This window comes from Arvicanthis niloticus, chromosome 15 (genome assembly GCF_011762505.2).
Source record: "Arvicanthis niloticus isolate mArvNil1 chromosome 15, mArvNil1.pat.X, whole genome shotgun sequence".
NCBI lineage: Eukaryota > Metazoa > Chordata > Mammalia > Rodentia > Muridae > Arvicanthis > Arvicanthis niloticus.
The window spans coordinates 7,786,062-7,805,718 of record NC_047672.1 but is presented as its reverse complement, the minus strand read 5'-3'; the positions used below and the strand labels follow the sequence as shown (position 1 = coordinate 7,805,718).

The 19,657-nt window shown below is 41.5% G+C and overlaps 2 protein-coding genes across 3 annotated transcripts in view; one reads left to right on the top strand and one right to left on the bottom strand.

The window, feature by feature from the left end:
• Positions 1–3,223: 3,223 nt before the first annotated feature.
• Lsm5 (LSM5 homolog, U6 small nuclear RNA and mRNA degradation associated) lies at positions 3,224–6,505 on the bottom strand. The gene is made up of 5 exons (XM_034519432.2): positions 6,375–6,505; positions 5,062–5,157; positions 4,748–4,775; positions 3,866–3,938; positions 3,224–3,470 (listed from the first exon to the last, which is right to left on the bottom strand). Exons 1-5 carry the CDS (start codon positions 6,418–6,420, stop codon positions 3,438–3,440), a joined length of 276 nt encoding a protein of 91 aa, XP_034375323.1. The 5' UTR covers positions 6,421–6,505; the 3' UTR covers positions 3,224–3,437.
• An 8,561-nt stretch (positions 6,506–15,066) lies between these two features.
• Avl9 (AVL9 cell migration associated) overlaps positions 15,067–19,657 on the top strand; it is a 44,266-nt gene continuing 39,675 nt past the window's right edge. For both annotated transcript variants that reach the window (XM_034519025.2, XM_076913295.1), the window contains exon 1: positions 15,067–15,465. In XM_034519025.2, the coding sequence (XP_034374916.1) occupies positions 15,373–15,465 (93 nt within the window). In that variant the 5' untranslated portion in view covers positions 15,067–15,372. The remainder of the gene's footprint in view (positions 15,466–19,657) is intronic.

Below are 19,657 nucleotides of genomic sequence, written 5' to 3'. Positions count from 1 at the left end.
ACTGTCAGCTAGCTCTGCTGGAGGTGTAGCCCGGCAGTGGGACTGCTACGGCATACACTCAGTACTTAACTCTGTGGGTCTGTCAAACCGTTTCCCAAGTGGCTGCGTCTTTACCCCAGTAGTCACTAGAGTCCAATTTGTACCATTTCTCAACATTTTTTGCTTTTCTGTCTTCTGATTACCAAGGTCCAACTATCAACAGATTGAAGTTCAGCAATCAAAAGTCCCCTTTGGGTCACCTAATTAACATGCCCAGTTTAAAAATTTAAAACTTCCTCATCTGAACACAGTGTTTTCCCCTCACGCTTTTATAAGCCATTTTCTATATGTCTGTCTCTTCTATTGAGAGACACTCTTTTGCCTCTCTGGGACAAATGCCACTTACCCTCCCCTCTTTGTTCCCTTCCTCTCTTCCATCCATTTTCCTGTCTTCCTCCATCCCCTATCGTTGTCCCTTTGGGACAAATAAATCTTTGTGCTGGGAAGAACTTGCTCTTGGTGGTCCTAAGCCAATACTTTTTCTATTTGAATGACAAATATGTTCTCTTACCCTGTGGTTCATCTTTCCACTTCTTGAGGTGAAAGTTGTTTGGACTGTTTTGTAGCCCTGCCTGGCCTTGTCCTTACTCAGTACATGTACCAAGTTGGCCTCAAACGGGCAGCAACCTTCCTGCTTCAGTACAGGTGCTGAGGTTATAAATACATGCCATTATTTCAGACAATTTTTTTCATTTTAAAGACATCCAATTCATTTTTTGTTACCCATGCTTTACTTCTTTTCATTTTTATAAATCATTTTGTTTACATGTGTCAGTCCTGTGTTTGTGGGTTAGTGGAGGCCAGAAGAGAGCATCTGATACCTGTAAGTTGGAGTTACAGGCAGTTTTGAGTCACTTGATGTGGGTGCTGGGAACCAAAGTAGGGTCTTGTTTAAAAGCAGCAAGTGCTCTTATCTTCTGAGCCATCTTTTGGGGCCCATGATTCACTTTTTAATGGGACCAAAGATACAAAAGATTATCACCAGCCCCAACACTCAATTTAGAAAACAACTCATCCCAGACCCTAGTTCATGATTCTATCAAGTAAAAATGTCCTAGAGCCTGAAACCTAACACTGTCAAAGTCACAGCACAGTCTCTGAACATGTGTGCAAATATAGGTCTGACCAATGTAAATTGTGAAGTTGAACTCCTATAGGCCCACTGACAACTGGAATCTGTCAGGACCTTACTACAGATGTACCAGGCCTGAAGCAGCCTTTCTTTCTGGCCCTTGTCACAGTTCATTCTAATCCATTTCTGTGTTGCTCCTGATTCTTTCATTAAGACTTGGTCACACTCCTGCTTTTGTTGCACAGCTACTTCCTCTGAATTAAAGCATTCCTTCATGGAGGGAGGTGCCTGAGATTCCAAAAGCTCAGAAAGTTCCTGAAAGTTACAAGATTCACAGAGCCCTCCTCAAGGTTAGAAAGCAGTAAACAGTCCCTGGAGGTGACCAGTTCCAGTGCACACTGCCTACACGGTGGACAGGAAGCGAAAGCTCAGCCTTAATGTGTCATCATGGAGGTGACCAGCTCCAGTGGACACTGCCTACACGGTGGACAGGAAGCTCAGGTACAGCTTTAATGTGTCATCATGGAGGTGACCAGCTCCAGTGGACACTGCCTACACGGTGGACAGGAAGCGAAAGCGCAGCCTTAATGTGTCATCATGAAGGTGACCAGCTCCAGTGGACACTGCCTACACGGTGGACAGGAAGCTCAGGTACAGCTTTAATGTGTCATCATGGAGGTGGCCAGTTCCAGTGGACACTGCCTACACGGTGGACAGGAAGCGAAAGCGCAGCTTTAATGTGTCATCATCTTGCCAGGGCTACCAACCTACCAGAGTGAAGGATGATGTACGACTAGCACCCAGTTCAACACCCTTCCAGCTTAAACCCACCCATCTTGCCCAACTGGGCCTCGACCACAGCATTCTCGCTACAACTTTTAGTTGTCTACTGCCAGTGCTTCTGGTCCTTGACTAAATAAATATCTGATAACTTGGGAGAGCCCAATAAATAACACCTACTTATCCTGATGGTTCAGTCAAAGAATGATTACTTACTCAGGATATTTGGCAGTATCTGGGTAGTTATAAGTGGAAAATAAAGGGGGTAGTCTACTCATATTTCATAGCTAGAGATCCTGACACTGCCAAGGTTGAAAAATTAATATCTATCCTAAACAAATTGAGGATAAAAAATTAAACAGAAAGGAATTATATCATTTTTATTACTGTTACAGAGTAGACTGGGAGAGCTGAGAACACAGCTCAGTGAGGAGTGCTTTCCTGACATGTACAGGACTCTGATTTCTCAGCTCTGAGAACAGACAGGAGACCTGGTTTGACTGCAAGCCAAGTGGACTCATCCATGCAGCCACATGGGCGGGCAACTATGCTCCTCCTGTAAAACTTACAGCACACTGAAGTTAAGAACCTATGCTCCCTGCAGAGTACTAGATCCTCAGAGAAAAAAAGGGGTTGGCAATGACCACCATGTTTCCCTGGTACTGAGAATTAAGAGGTAGGAAAAGCCAGTACTGCACACATGGTCTGTGTTTGTAATAGGAATTAATAAAAACTGAATTCAATGTGAAAAGCATCATTATGAAATATCAGAGTTTGAACTGAATTCTCTTAAGGGATCATTAAGGATTTTTAAATGATATATTCAAACTCAAAGTTCATTTTGTTTTGGAATGAATGCTGTTTAAGAATTAAGTTCAGGACCTGGAGAGATGGCTCAATGGTTAAGAACACTAGTTCCTCATACAGAGAACCCACATTTAATTCCCAGACCCACACTGCAGGTAACAACCCACAGTAAGTCCAGTACCAGGGATCCAACCACCTCTTCTGGTCTCTACAGATACTGCACATGAAGCAGACCTACATGCAGAGGATACTCATACACATAAAATAAAAATAAACAAAATCTTTTTGAAAAAACAAGAAGTTCACTTTTAGCAAAGAGGCCAGGAAGAACAGCCATTGGAGGACATCACGTCAGATGGTCTCTTCTGCTCTACCCTACCCTCAAGCCACTGAGCAAAATTACCGCTGGCCCAATCAAATTAATATAAACGAGGGAGAAAACAAACGGAAATCAACATGAAACCAAGTATTAAAATAACTACATTTGTTCCACTAGCTATTTCAACAAAATAAATCAAGTCACAGTTAACCAAAAACATCTTTATTTTTTGTCTTTAAAAAACAAGACAAAACAAAACTCTTTTTTTCCCAAAATAACCATGATTAGCTTAGAAAAATGGATGTATATCTTCAAAGAGTTTCCCTTTAACGGAAACTTCATTTTATAGAATCTAAACGTTAAAAGTTTGGAAAAAAAAAAAAAAAAAGCCAGAATCTAGCATAAGTCAAGGGAATCCGTTCATACTTCAGGCCCTTCTCCTCCAGGAACCAGCTGCATTGGAGAAAAAGAGTTTGTTAATAACACTACCATACCACCTAAAAACCCTGAGTGTTCCTCGTGGACCAAAGCCAGCTCTGTCTCTCCCTCATCCTTCAAATCCATCTTCTCCAAGTCCTCTGTGTCTGTCAGTAATCCCTACATACATCACTAGCTGACGTTTAAGTTATTAATGATTCCTGATGAGCTAAAAAGTCTACAAAGATTAATCAGCAAGCTAATCTGAAGGTTCAGTGCTCTTTCACAGATCACCAAGGCTCCCTTTCCATCCTCAGTGCATCTACCTCAGTGCCATGAACACTGTCAAGTAAGAAACAGTTTAGGTCAGTTCCATAATCCCTATACTACAAAAGCAAAATAATTTCAAAAGAAAAGTTTTAATGCCTTACCATTGTTATATTATTTCCATTTAGTAGGATTTGATCTAATTTTGTAATTCTTCTTCCTTCTGGTGTAATTTCACTAAATAGATAGATTAAAATGGAATCAGGATAAACAATCAAAGGCAGTATTTTAGGAACAGTTTCCCTCCCTAAAAGTTATGACTGGGGTAAGGAGAATGAATAGCGTGGTGGCAGAGTATATACACCAGGTCGAGCCCTGGCACCAAAGCTGTTATTCTTACATATGAATGAATGTGAACTTATATAATCACAGTAAGTTTCAGAAATACAAACTGCCTACTGGATAATATTCATGTAAATATAACTCACCATAAAGCTTGTTCACATTAATCTCTTACAAATTCAGAAATAATATGAATAATCCTTTAACTGGACCTCACAAATACAAATAAATAATATTTCAGTATTAAGGTATTTTCCAACGAGTAATGTTTTTTTTAATCAATCATACTAGAGCTGCTATGGAGGTTTAAAGGAGAATGGCCTCCACTTGGTCATCCGTTGGCAGACTGGGAATGATTAGGAGGTGTGGTCACCCGGAGTAGGCTTTGAGGTTTCAAAAGCCTAAATTATACCCAGTTAGTGCTCTGTCGAGTGCACTCTCACTCTGTCTCCTGGTTGTTGTCTGATCATATAAGCTCTCAGCTACTACTCCAGCTCCACACCTTCCTGCCTGCTGCCACAATCAGTCATGGACTCTAACCATCTGAAACTGCACGCAAGTCCCCAATTAAACACTTTCTTTTATAAGATGCCTTTGTCATGCTGTCTCTTCACAGTAATAGAAAAGTAAACAAGACACCATTCTTAATTAAAAAGAGATTTCCTCCCCTCCTCCCCAATTCTTTAATTTTTAATAATACTCACAATTCTGTAACATCTTCCAACACCATATCTGAAATTTGATGTTAAGAAAATAAACAAGGTTGAATTTATTCAGGTGTATGTTTTTGTTTGGTTTTAAATATATTCAACACTATGGTAGTGCAAATTCAAAAGGTTTGTTGTTTTCAAGAACCCTATCATCTCTCAGCAAACACACCTCTTAAAATGCTACCAAGTTCCTGGAAAACAAAATTATTCTCAGTGTAATAACCAGAAATACATTAGCTGTCTATAGTTCTTACTTATATTAACACATCTTTAACTTTTTACATCATTAACACTTTTAAAAAGGATACTGACAAAGTCATCAAACCCTAGAAGTGTACCAACAATCTCTTTATCACTCTTCATCACAATGTGAATTCTTGATCCTATACACTTGTCCACAAGCTCTGTAGAAAGAAAAAGGTAGTTTTACCCATTTATTAAATCAACCAACATTTGAATGCCTACTTTACTTATTATTTTCTTATCATTAAAGATAAGCAAAAACATTTAATTATTTTTTGCCTTTTATTAGTTAATTAATTAATTTATTTATTTATTTTTATTAATCATTCCATTTGTTTACATCCCAAATGATATCCCCCTTCTCGGTTACCCCTCCACAACCCCCCTCCCACATCCGCCTTCTCCCTCCTCCAATTGCCTTTATGAGGGTGCCCCTCCACTCTAGCATCCCCCTTCGCTGGGGCATCAAGCTGCCACAGGATCAAGGGCTTCCCCTCCCACTGATGTCAGACAAGGCCATCCTCTACTACATATGTATCTGGAGCCATGGATCAACATTCAATAATTTCACATCTTCTACAAATCTGTTTAATCATTAGCACAAATGTTTGCCTTAGCTTTCACTTAACTCTTTATTTGCAAATTAATAGGACTGTGATTTTTCTTTAGATTATTTGATTAATAATGAAAACACACACACACCATGAGGTGGATGAAGACCATGACTGTTTTTCTTCATCAGTGTTTGTACCGATAAACAATATCTAACATTGCAAAAACGTTCAATCAGAGCCACATTCACTAAGTTCACCAGCCCCCAAACCTTACAGAGAAGCATTATTATAGACACCAGCTTTTCTGTCACTTCTTCTCACACTTTAACCTTTGCCCTCCGCGCTCCAGGAACAACCTGAGCGTCTCGGCATCTTAGAATTGCTCAGCACAATGTGTGCCGGTGTGCTGCCTGAAAGCACTGGCTGTCATTTAAGTTCGTTATTCAACAGTTCACTGGCACTGCGCGGGAACTGCTAGTTGAATTAATGAATAGCGGGGCTAGTTTCCAGATTTCTATTGTAAGATTCTCTGTATGCCGTGGCGCACTCCTTACCCAACCGGATACAATACACGGTCTACCTGATCTGGAGACCGAAAAGGCCAAGCTGAGAAGTGCGACACCTTACTGGCGAGCTCAGAAAGAAGGCCGAGCAGGTCCTTCACTAAGTGGGACCTTCGCCGACCACCGACAGGCAAAACGGTCTGTCTGTCTTCCCAGCGACGCCAAAGACGGGACAGCCGGACCCGGAGGGGCGGCGGCCCAGCCTCGGCCCCCCAACCTGAAACTGCAGCAACCCGCCCGCTCCCCAAGCAAGACTTTTACCTAGCGGCAGGAGTTGGGACGGGTTCGTGGTCGCGTTAGCCGCCATGGCCACGCCGGAAGTAGCATAAGGACACCGGCGCAGACTTTAAAATAGCGCGCTTCCGCCCTTTTCCACGGCTGGTCTAGACCTGACTAATCGGAGGCCGATCTTGCGATCAGGCGGGTCCAAATGGATCGCAGAGATACTCGGTAGAGAAGGTCGGACCTCTATCTGTGCCACCAACCCGAGAGTCACCTATGATACCCCGAAGTTTTACTGAACTTCAGAGATAGTTTGTCTCCGGAAGACCACAGCATACGAGATCTCCGAGTCGGCTAATTTTCCTCTGGAAGGTTGTATCTCAAGCCGGAATCTTTTTCTTCAGAGCAATTAAGTCAATTTCTATTTTCCACCATAAACTCATTCTGCTTGTTCCTCAACAACTACTCATTTTCTTAAAGAATCTGGTACTTTTAAGGCCAGAGGACTGAAAATCCATAAGCAGTATTATTTTTCACAAGCTTTATTTTCTACTTATTTCATTTCTTCTTGTCGTTTCTAGGAGTCTGGTTTATTGTAGGCTTTAAAGTCACTATCAGTTTTTGATTTACAGGCAACCGTTAAAATGTTACTCTGTACGTTGACACAGTCGTGTTTGGAAACCTTGCTATCACACTTACGCTTTGAAAAAGATTTTAAAGCCCCCTTTTAATGTGGAGTGGCCAGTAAACTTGAGAGACAGAAAGAGACATCAGTTGCCAGCATGGCCATCTCAGACCCTGACACAAAATAAGAAATTAAAACTAACGAGAGCTAGCTGGTAGCTTCGCCATAGGGTGTTTTCCTAGCATACATGAGGCCCTGAGTTTGGGCCCTAGTGTTTTGTCCTGCATGTTTGTTTTGTTGTTGTTGTTGTTGTTGTTGTTGTTGTTTGTTTGTTTGTTGTTTTTTAAAACATAAGTTCTTTGCCTTTGTCCATCTCACGTGACAGACTTAAAACCAAACAGTCTAAACATGAGAGATCGTTATGAACAGTGCTCATTCTTACAGTGTTTGGTATGCACCCTTCATTCCTTCGGTGAACAAACTTAACGGTCGAATGCTGTTTGACTAGCAGCTTGCTGGATATATAAAACAATGTCCAGAAAAGTCTGAACAGGACGAATAATACATTCCATGTGCACAGCAGTATGGAATTTAATATAGAAAGCAATGCCTCCAAGGATCCTAGAAAACTCAACTGCATTCTCAATCCCTAGCCAGTGGTGGCTTTTCCTCCACTGCCAATCCATAAGTTTTACGGATCTACTAGGCACCAAGACAATTACAAACTTACTTTACAGCCAATCTTTGAGGCAAGAATGAGAATTAAGTTCCTTGTCCTTAAAACAAGTTAAAACACTGTCCCCTGGCCACACATAACAGTGTGAGGAGCTGAGGAGATGTTGGGAATCTAGTCTCTCACAGTGATTAAGGATGGATAAGCAGAGAAAGGACAGAGGTAGCATTCTGAGAAAGGGAAATATTGTGTGCAGCGGGTATATGTCGCTTACAAGCTTCTCTTGGTGATCTCGTCTTTAAACCATACCCATTTCTCCCACATTTAGCATAAAACACTTGCCTTTTCGAACGTATTGTCTGAATAACACCAGTCACCACTGGTTCTTCCTTTTTAACTTCATGATATTCCTCAATGTCTTGGTAAAGATATTCGTTTTTCAAGACCCTGATCAGAGATGATCACCCATCCTGACTTGTGTCGTCTTGTTGGAATCTGTTGCTGGATGGCAGCAGTGTCAATAGCTGGCAAGATTATTTGGATGTATTTTCTAATATAATTTAAAAAAAAAAAAAAAGCTTCTAGGAGACTTGGGTTTGATTGCCATTGTCTGCGTGGGATTCATAGTAGTAACTTAAGTCCCAGGGGATCCGGTGCCCTCTCTGGCCTCCATGGACACCAGGCATATTTGTAGTGTACAGACCATAAGCTGGTTTGAATGAAAATGAACGTCATAGGCTTGTATACTTGAATGTTTAATTACCAGGGGCTGGAACTGTTATTACAGTAGATGTGGCCTTAGAGGAAGTGTATCACTGTGGGGTTGGGGGTAAGCTTAGAGGTTGTCAAAAGCCATGCCAGGACCAGTCTTCTCTTGGCCTGTGGGTCAGGATGTAGCCCTCAGCTACTTCTCCAGTGCTACCTAACCCTTAAATAAAACCTGAGTTCCTCAAGACTAAGAACACTGGGACATAGTCTAGTGATTCAATCCATCGTGAATTTAGTGACTTTTATTCAAATCCAAACTTGACAGCTTTTAAAAGCTTTTAAAAATGTTTTTTAAAAATCACATTTGATTGTGTGTGCCATATGAGTGCACACATGTGTGTGTAACAGAAGAAAATTTGAAGGAATGTGTTCTTTCCTTCTATCATGTGGGTTCTGGGGTTCAAACTCTGGCTGAAAAGCTTGGCAGAAAGCACCTTTACCTAGAGCCATCTCACTGGCCCCAACACAGCTTCTACTAGTTATCTCTTCTTATGGGTACATTATTTAAGCTTTTTAAATCTCAGTTTATCTATTAGAAGCACTGACGGCAGTGGCAAATGCAGTATCATTTTTAGCTAATTAATTAATCAATTAATTATGTATATGGGGATTTGTTTGCATGTATGTCTGTCTTTGTGGCTTTTCTATTGCTGCTAAGAGACACCACAACCAAGACAACACTTAAACATTAACTGGAAACTTGCTTTAAGTGGCAGAGCTTTTAGTTTGTTATCATTCTTGGGGGCAGGGGTGTGTGGCAGCATCCATGGCACTGGAGAAGTAGCTGAGGGCTACATCCTGACCCACAGGCCAAGAGAAAAAGACTGGTCCTGGCATGGCTTTTGACAACCTCTAAGCTTACCCCCAACCCCACAGTGATATACTTCCTCTAAGGCCACATCTACTGTAATAACAGTTCCAGCCCCTGGTAATTAAACGTTCAAATATACAAGCCTATGACGTTCATTTTCATTCAAACCAGCTTATGGTCTGTACACTACAAATATGCCTGGTGTCCATGGAGGCCAGAGAGGGCATCGGATCCCCTGGGACTTAAATTACAATTATGAATCCCACGCAGACAATGGCAATCAAACCCAAGTCTCCTAGAAGAGGAGCCAATGCTCTTAACCATGGAACTGCCTCTCTCGCCCACTTAAAATATTATTTTAATGATTAAATGAAATAAGCTATGAAAACTGGTTAGGACAAGATCTAGTACACAGCAAACTGCATTATGTGATGTAATGTCACTTACTGATCTTTGTTTCCTAATACTAACATCATATTTGGCTCAGGGTAGGGGCAGCATACAGGTAGCATTATTATTTGCTTGCACATGTATGTTATTGGAAGGGACTGGTGAGACGGCTCAGAGATGGTAAAGGTGAACATTGCCAAGCTGCAGAAGCTGAGTTCAGCTTCTAGAGCTCACAAGGTGTACTCCCGTCCCCACACAGGCACTCCAGCAGGCAAAATAAATGTAAAAGGTTATTTTATAACCATAAACCACATTAAAGCAGCAGTTTATCTACCTTGGCACGCTAAAACTACCACATCCCCAGATGTACTGTAGGGTCTAATCAAGGCTCTTTGAATTTCTCATATCTCTTTTTTTTGGTTGTTTGGTTGGTTTGGTTTGGGTTTTTTGTTTTTTTCGAGATGGGGTATCTCTGTGTAGCCCTGGCTGTCCTGGAACTCACTCTGTAGACCAGGCTGGCCTCGAAGTCTGAAATCCACCCGCCTCTGCCTCCCAAGTGCTGGGATTAAAGGCGTGCGCCACCACTGCCCGGCGAATTTCTCATATCTCACTTGTGCCCATTGGCACACTCCACTTAATGTTTAAGTGTTGCCTTGGTCCCGGTGTCTCTTCACAGCAATAGAAAAGTCACAAAGACAGAGGCATGCATGCAAACAAAACACACATATGCATAATTAATTAATCAATCAATTAATGAAAAATAATATTGTGGGGCTGGAGAGATGGCTCAGCTATTAAGAGCACTGACTGCTCTTCCAGAGGTCCTGAGTTTAATTCCTAGCAACCACATGGTGGCTCACAGCCATCTGTAATGGGATCCGATGCCCTCTTCTGGTGTGACTGAAGACAGCAACAGTGTACTCAATATACATATTGTACATTAGTGTACAGTATACATAAAACAAATAATAAATTTAAAAAATAATAATACTGTATTTGCCATGACCATCTTTGTAAGGTTTTAAATACACAGTGAGGCCAAACTTGTTATGAAGTCCCTTTCTTTTCTGGCTTTTCTTTTCTACCTGTATTCCTGCTTTGTTTTCATCAGAAAAAGAATAATACAGTCAATGCTTTAAGTCTCCCATGAATGAACAATATGAATACTAGCAACTTTCTTTTTGCAGTGCTGGGGCTGAAACTAGGGACCTCATGCATACCGGGAAAGTCTTGTATTGTTTTGATTTTGTTGTTTTCATTTTGTTTTGTTTTGTTTGTTTGATTGTTTGATTGATTGATTGTTTTGAGACAGTCACTAAGCTACTCAGGCTGGCCTTGAACTCACTCTGTAGCCCAGGCAGTCCTTGAACTTTCTCCTCTCCTGCCTCAGTCTTCCAACTAGCTGGACTTAAAGGTCTACACCACTGGACTCAGCAACAGCAGCAATTTTTAATGCCACAAAAAAAGAATAAAATATTTTTATACTCTAAAAAACAAACTTAGAATTTACACAGTAGAATGAACAAGATTTCTGGATGGGAGCAGTTCTACTCTACCATGTTCTTTCCTGAGGCAAAAACCAGCCAGAAACAACCAACCAATTCCAGCTACGATTTCACTGAGTCGGAAAGTATGGCAGAGCTTCTTGTCTCAGAGTGCACCCACCCTGCTTTGGTGCTTCCTTACAGACCAAGTATAAATGGAATTTATGAATCATTATAAAGTGTACGTAACTAGAAAAAAGCTTTTCAAGATGTTATGTATTCAGGAAAGCATTTTAAATTTCCCCTGAAGTTAAGTGTCATTATATGAACACAACTGTCAGAAGCCAGGACCCTCGCCTCTTACCCTCACCCCCTACTTCTCCCTACCTGCACAATGTCCCCTGCAGCTTCATCTCCCTAGCAACCACAAGGTTCTGTTTGATAGTTACAAATAGATTTTTAGATGTAAAGCAGTGTACCGTATCTTTTGAAGTAAGCAGACCGCCATTGTTTCAGGGCACAGGCCAAGAAGACTCTGTACTGTCCCATCACCTGGACCGCCATTGTTTCAGGGCACAGGCCAAGAAGATTCTGTACTTTCCCATCACCTGGATCCCTCTTACCCCTCCCTTTGCAAAATGTATTATAAATAAGCACTTTGCGCCCAAATATATGACTCTTGACAAGCATTTGCTTCCTTGAGTCCATTCTCTCTCTCGCCCGTTCTTCCAGGTTGTAATCCTCCTTGTCCCTCACGAATAACCTAAGACCTGCAGGTCGGGTCACACAACCAAACTACCCTTTCAAGACAAGGTACAAAAACATACTTGGACTTGGTTATCTCAAACTAGCTTTTCTTCCCAGTCTTGGGCTCCCCTCCCCAATACTTTGAAAAATAAGATAATTTACTTTTCAGTAAGGCATTTGTCCTTGTGAATAATACCCTGTTAATGAATGTATTCTACAGTGAAGCAATTCACTTAAAAATTAATGCAGAATCTGAAAAAAAAAATGGCTTAGTTGGTAAAGTGTCTATCACCCAATCAGGAAGACCTGAGTTCATTGCTTAGCACCTATGTTTAAAAAAAACTGTTGTGAATAGTGACTCATGCCTACAGGCCCTGTGTTGGGGAGGCAGAGACAGGAGGATTCCTAAGGCATGCAGGTCTTCTAGTCTAGCCAAATTGGTGATATCCAGGTTCAGTGAAAGACCCTGTCAATAATTAAATAAAGTAGAGAAGCAATTGAAGAAAGGTATCTAACATTGATCTATGGCCTCCACATGCATACATGAACATAAACATGTATATATACACACAAAAAATTAATATAAGGGGGTGCTAGTAAATGAACCAGTTTAAAGACTATGAAGTCTTCTGTGTCTGTCTCTTCTTTTGCATTGTGTCTTAACCCCTGAACTGCAGTAAGTCCTTTCTCCCTTATGTCACTTCCTGTCCAATAGTAACTAAATACAGCATGACTTTAAATGAGACATTTTTAGAAACATTTAAGTATAACAGTTTGAGATAATTTAGTCTCACCTGATGGCTCTAGGATGCAAAGTGACACATATCTCTAAAGGCAGAGCTGTCTCCTGAACAGTGAATTAAATATCGATGCTAACTGGACACAGAGACCTAGCCACACATTTCAAACAAAACTGTGAAGTTAGGCTTAACTTTAGCTATGCCAACTGTGGAAAATATTTACATAGGTTACATTAAGAAAAATAGTAAAAATCAAGTAGTTAACATAAAAGAATTATGTGAAAAAATGTTAATGTACTGTATATACTGGGCGTCGTATAGTTTTCATGAAGCCATGAACACTGCCAAGAATTTTGTTATATAAAAAAAGATATGATAGTAACATATTTAAAATGCTGAGTAGTTTTAGAAGCATTTAAACAATGTACTTTTGGAAACTGTAGCACATTCAGTAAAGGATTTGAAAATTCTAGGAATAACTAACCTATTTTGTGCCAACTATAATAAACCCCAGAAGATGCACTGAAACTGTATATATTTTAATCACATCACTGGAATAATCACTTGATAGGTACAATGTAAGTCTTTATTGGTGAGGATACTGTGATTCAAGGCTTAAATTGCTTCCAACTCTTGTATATAATCAATGTATCTATTTTTGCAGGTCTGAGAAGGATCCCCGTTTGCCTAGACTGACCTTAAACTCTCTATATTAGTCAGGGTTCTCTAGAGTCACAGAACTTATGGAGCATCTCTATATATTAAAGGAAATTATTGGACTGACTTACAGTCTGCAGTCCAACTGACCCAACAACACGCAGCTGTGAATGGGAAGTCCAAGAATCTAGTCGTTGCTCAGTCCCATGAGGCTAGGTGTTTCAGCTGGTCTTTTTTATACGCCGGAATCATAAAGTAGTAGTTTCCGATCAATGTGCTGGCAAGTAAGTGCAAGCAGGTAGAGAAGAAGGAAGCCCTCCTTCTTCCATTGTCCTTATGTAGGTATCCAGCAGAAGGTATAGCTCAGATTAAAGGTGTGTACCACTACACCTGGATTTGGAACTTGCTCTGTCCCAGGCTGGCCTTGAACTCAGAGATCTGCTTGCCTCCGTCTGTTGTGTTTAAAGGTGTGTACTACTTTGCCTAGGGCTAAGCTTTTCATGGCCACTATGCCTCAAGATCTGGATCAAGAGTGTATGTGATCCCTTGTCAAGATCCAGGTCAGAAGCCTATGTCTTCCAGCCTCAAAAACTCGATCACAGATGTACCCTCCATTTTTGGATTGTAGTTCATTCCAGATGTAGTCTAGTTGACAGCCAGGGATAGCCACCAGACTCTCCAATGGGGAAAATTTGTCTTTTCTTACTGTTTTAATAACCATGTGCCTTCTTCATCTCCTCTCCCTGTCTCAGGTCCTGCATTAGATTAGTTGATCCAGGTGCACTCAGTTTAAACACTGCCGCCTTTGAACTCTCTGTTCTTTTCAAGCCAGGAGTAAAGCATGAGACAGGGCCTCAGCTAAAATGGAAAAGCCAACTACCATTACCACCACCACCTGACCATTCTGAACAGATGTGCTTGCTTCTATGGTTTTTGGACTATGACCCTTCTGTTCATCATCATCACCACCACCACCACCACCACCACCATCATCATCATCATTGTTGTAGTCGTCGTCGTCATCATCATCATTTTTTGAGACAGGGATTCTTGCTCTGTAGACCAGACTGGTCTCAAATTCAGAAATCTGCCAGCCTCTGCCTCTGGAGTGCTATGATTAAAGCCATGCATCACCAAGCCTGGACTGATTTGAAAGTTATAAAGCTTTGCTGGGTCATTACACTTGCAGTAGTGATCTTTTACCTTGTGAGCACATTCCTAACACTGTGCATCCCAGGTTGGCTTGAAACTTGCAATCCTCTTACTTCAATTAGCCCCTCATGTCGTGGCGTTACACACTTGCAGCCTACTATATGGGACTCTACACACACACCCACACACACACACAAATAAATAAATGAAAAAAATTCTAGAGTGAAAGTAAAGAAAAATTTGAGTAAGCAAGCAACTTAATTTCAATGTTGAACACATGAGATATGAAACCTCACGAATATGCCTCCTTGTTAAACATTTAAAACTCAAGGCTGAGAGATTCCACGAAAGATTTAAGGAATGAAGAGAAAATACGTTTATAAATAAGTAACACTGGTAAAAAAAGAAGGAGTAAGAATATTTCATGATGATTTGACAAAGATGGTAGGGAGAAAGGAGCAGGTTTAAGAGGCAGCCAAACCAACCCCTTCGTCTCTCCACCACTGCAAAGGGTCAAAGCGGCTGCCCCGCCTTGCCCCGCCCCACCCCGCTCCGCCCCGCCCCAGCGGTCGTGTAGGCCGCGCCTTCAGCTGGGGTCCTCTTCCTCCAGGCCTGCTCTGAAGCACGCCCCGCCTCTCCTGCTATACAGCCCCGCCCCTCTCCGCCTCCTTTTCCTTTAAACCCGCCCCCTGGTCAGGCTCCGCCCATGCTGCCTCAGACCCAGCCGGGACAGGGGCCTCAGGGTACCGCCCCGCCCTGCCGGAGGCGGCTGTAGCGTCAGGTGACAGCCCGGAAGCTGCGGAAGCGGATGAAGCAGAGAGGTGGAGGCCCGGTGGGGCTTCGCGGAGGTGAGGGAGCTGGTCGGCAGCCCCTGAGTCCGTGGCGCATCGCGTACACGGCGCTCGGGCTGACATCTGAAGGCCGCGGCTCTGGGTCGCGCCGCTCGGCCTCGGCGTTTGGAGTCGCGGTGCGGGCCTCCGGCGAGCGTCCATGGAAAAGGCTGGGCGTGAGAGTGACGGCGCCCCCTGCGGGCCTGTCCTGCACATCGTGGTGGTCGGCTTTCACCACAAGAAGGGCTGCCAGGTGAGGACCGGCCCGCGCCTCCTCGGCGCCCCGCGGCCTTCCGCGCGGTGTGCCTCTGGGAATCGCGGGAGGAGCTGCGGGGGTTCGGGTTTAGAGAAAGAATGACGGTCGAGCCTTCTGTTCCCTGTCAGCCTCCACCAACCTGCTGGGTGTCTACTCAGAAAGGAGATCTTGAGAAAAACTCGGCGTTTGAACGCCAGCCTGCAGTGAGCTGTGGGTTTCCACACGAAGTGGGCTGACGCACTTGTAAGCTCCGCTCAGCTTCCTTTGTTTATCTCTTGCAAGCCTTGGAATCTGTAGCTTAGGGTTGGCGACCGGCCCCGCCCCCTTCTCTTTGTGCCGTTTGAGATTTGAACCTGCCCCAAACTATACTCTTTTGGTTAGGTTAACCCTCCAAATAGGTTGCAGTAAGTACAAATGTAATCTGGCAAACAGATAATGCAAATGGACGTGGGTAGTGCAAATGGAGCCAGCTTCCTAGCTGACTCTTCAACCTGCCGTGTGAACAGAGCGTTTGCTTTGTGTTGCAGGCAGAGGAGCAAAATAGAATAGGTTTGTTTAGTCTGAACAAACACTAGAAGGCAATGATGTCATAATGTGCTAGTGGATGTATACTGTATACCTAAGGTGTTGAAAAAACGGATCACTATTAGTAGATAACGAAACATTTGGTTTCTTTCCTTTCGCAGAGAATGTAACATTAGAAAATTTATTGACAGAAGTTCATTTCGATAGAAGATAACGAAAGTAGTGAAGGGAGTGGAGAAGTGGTAGCTACCTGCGTGCGTTTGTGTGTGTGTGTGTGTGTGTGTGTGTGGGTGTGTGTCAACTGTTACCTTCAATCTAGGTGTGGTGGCACACGGCATACATCCAGCAAATGGGAGGCTGGGGCAGGAGGATTATCTTAAGTTAGACCCTGCCTCAGAAAAGAGACGACTATTTTAAGATGTTATATTCTTTTATCCTTAGGAAGATATAGAATAACACTAAAGAGAAAATAGCATTATTGTGTGTGATACTAAGATTTTTTAGTACTTCATGACTACAGCCTTTGAACTAACTAGTTGCTTTATAAGCTAGGAGTGAAGTGACAAAATGACAAAAATCATACTGAGAAAAAAAAAGATTGCTGAGATCATACTGTTTTGAAAAACAGCCCTGGAGTCAGAAGTAGTAACCTTGTTTCTTGTACCATGTGTGTTCATGTGTGTGGCAGTATAGTCAGTGTGGAAGCTCGATTCAGAGCCACACTGAATGGAGCTGTGGAGAGGAGAGAAGACATCAGAACTGATAAGGAGATAGGAGTCTTCTGATTCTTGCTGTCATTTGAAAGTCAAGATTTACTATGTTTTCTGCCTTTCTTACTGGTTTTGTTGATAATATAAATTTCAATAAAGGAAACAGTACATGGTACTGCATAAAGATTAGAGAACAGAGAGCTGTTTTTAAAAGCGAAGATACAAGAGCAGCCTTCGTGCTATCTCTCTCTCTTTTTTTTTTTTGGTTTCAGCATGCAGATAAAAATGATGGCTTTTGTAAACTAAGTTCTGTGCCAGAAGTCAGGAGGCCTATATTACGTTATAAGACCAGCAAATCCAAATAGCTTCCTAATTTGCCCTTCTCAGTCTCTTTTGCCAGATAATATATAATTACAGTGAAGCAAACAAATCCTAGTTGAGTTTTTCCCCAATTGATGCTTGATTAATTATTGATCTTTTAAAAATTACACCTACATAGGGTATTGTAGAAACAACACTAAGAACCCAATCCTAGACTGGGGAATGTAGGTAACTCAGTGGTAGAGTGCTTGCCTAGTAAGTACAAAAGGTAGATCTCTGTGAATTCTAAGGACAGCCTGGTCCACAGACTGAGTTGCAGGATAACAGGGCCTATACAACAGAGAGATCCTATCTTAAAACAAAGATTTATTTGCTGCCATACCCTGCTCTTTTTTTGGTTATACATGAATACTTATTGACATTTTATATCTCTTCCAATTCCTCTTGTGTCCCTCCCTCTCCTCAAATTTACAGTTTCATCTTTTTTACTATTATACGAGTGCAAGCATGTGTGCATGCACATAAGCATACACACATATAAATTTAACCTGCTGAGTATATTTAGTGTTGCTGGTGCGTATGTGTTTAGGGTTGACTACTTGGAATAGATAACCTATGAGGGACATGTCCCTGGAGAAGGCTGAGTCTCCATATCTCAGCTCAATGGATTGCCTATAGTTCTTCATCTAGTTTCGGGGCCCTTGTGAGGTTTCCCCTATCTGCTTTGCCATATCTACTGTTGTCATTGTGTAGGTCTTGTTTAGACAACCATATTGCTGAGAGTTCATGTGTGCAGCTTTCCTGTTGTATCTAGAAGATACTATCTCACAGATGTCCTCTGACTCCTAGAATCTTTCCCCCATGCCTTCTCCCATGTTCCCTGAGCATTAGGTGTAGGGATTGTGTTATAGATAGATCAGTTTGAGTTGAGTACCTCATGGTCAGTTGTCCTCTGCATTTTGACCAGTTGTAGATTTCTATGAAGAAAAAAAAGCTTTTTCAAGGAATGAGAGCAGCAATACTTACTAGATTGGACCAGCCCCCAAATCAGATTGCCATAATCTTTTGTTAAATAATCAAGTATCAGGCAAGCTCTTTGATTTTGTTCATAGTTTTAAATTTTTAAATGTTCAATAGAGAGCAATTATTTTCCAAACCTTAAAATAATAACTATTAATAAATATTATTTATTATTATTTATTGTGTGTATGATGTGCTTAGAATGGAGTGTGGCCTATATATAGAAGTCAAGACAATTTTGTGGTGTTGGTTCTTCTCAACATTTACATGAATTAGGGTCTTCATGCTTAATGTTGTGAGGCTGCACATACCTTTACCCACTAAGCCATCTCACCACTCTAAATTTTTGCTTTTGGCCTCTTTTCTGATAGAGTCCTGGTTTGTATACATAGCTAGCATCTTTAATTCTTGAATAAACTGGGTTTTTTTGGTTTTGTTTTCTTGGTTTTTTTTTTTTTTTTTTTTTTAAATCTGTATTTCTTTTCTTTCTTCAGTATGCTTTGACAGTATCATGCAAGCATTTAAAGTCTTTGGGTCATTTTCATCTCTCATTACTCTTTTTCATGCCCTCTACTCCTACTAAACCCTTTCTCCTCAACAAGTCTTCCTTCTATTTTCATGTTTCTTCGTTTTGGTTGTTGTTGTTGTTATTGCTGTGTGACCCCTTGCGCAAGCATGGATGGGGAAATTAGTCACTGGTACTTGGGCAGATTAATGACTATACCACTAAGGAAACTGATCCGCTCCCATTCCCTAGCAGCTATAACTGCTAATAGTGCCTCAAAGGTGGGTGGGACCTTGTGAATGTCTCTCCAAGACTCACTCTCTTTTGTTTTGTTTTGTTTTGTTTTGTTTTGTTTTGTTTTGTTTTTTTGAGACAGGGTTTCTCTGTGTAGCCCTTGGTGTCCTGGGACTCAGTCTGTAGACCAAGCTGGCCTGGATCTCAGATTCAAACTCTATTTCTTTTCTTTTTTTTAAACTCCAGTACTTATTTGTTTGGGTGTGTGTGTGTGTGTGTGTGTGTGTGTGTGTGTGTAACAATAAAGACAAAATCCTGAGAGGGAAGGACATGGAAGGAGTTGGAATGGAGAGAGAGTGGAAATTATGTTAATACTCATTCATGACATTAAAAAAAAACAAAAGAGCTGAGCATGGTGTCACTTTAATTCCAGCACTTGGGAGGCAGAGGCAGGCAGATCTCTAATTTCAAGGCCAGACTGATCTACATAGTAAGTTCCAGCCAGCCAAGGCTACTTAGGAGATGCTGTCTCAAAAATAAATCATAGTTCTTTTTTAAAATTGACAATCTGACAGTTATACTTTATATACTGGAATAAGATAAAATAAAAATCTGGGATCTATAACTAGCAAACTTACTGTAGAAATATATGCATAAATTATTTCATGTCAAATTGTCTAATTTCAGGCAAATTTTAAAGGAAACAAATTGGGAACAGTTCTCTTCTTGCACTGTGGGAGTTCTAGAAAGGAAACTCCAGACATTAAGCTTGATGACTTTAACCCTCTGAGCCATTCCATAGGTCCAGAAAGTCATGCCTTTCAATTTAGAGTCCAATAAACCAGGAGGGTTCAGCCTTGGAAGTCAGTAAACA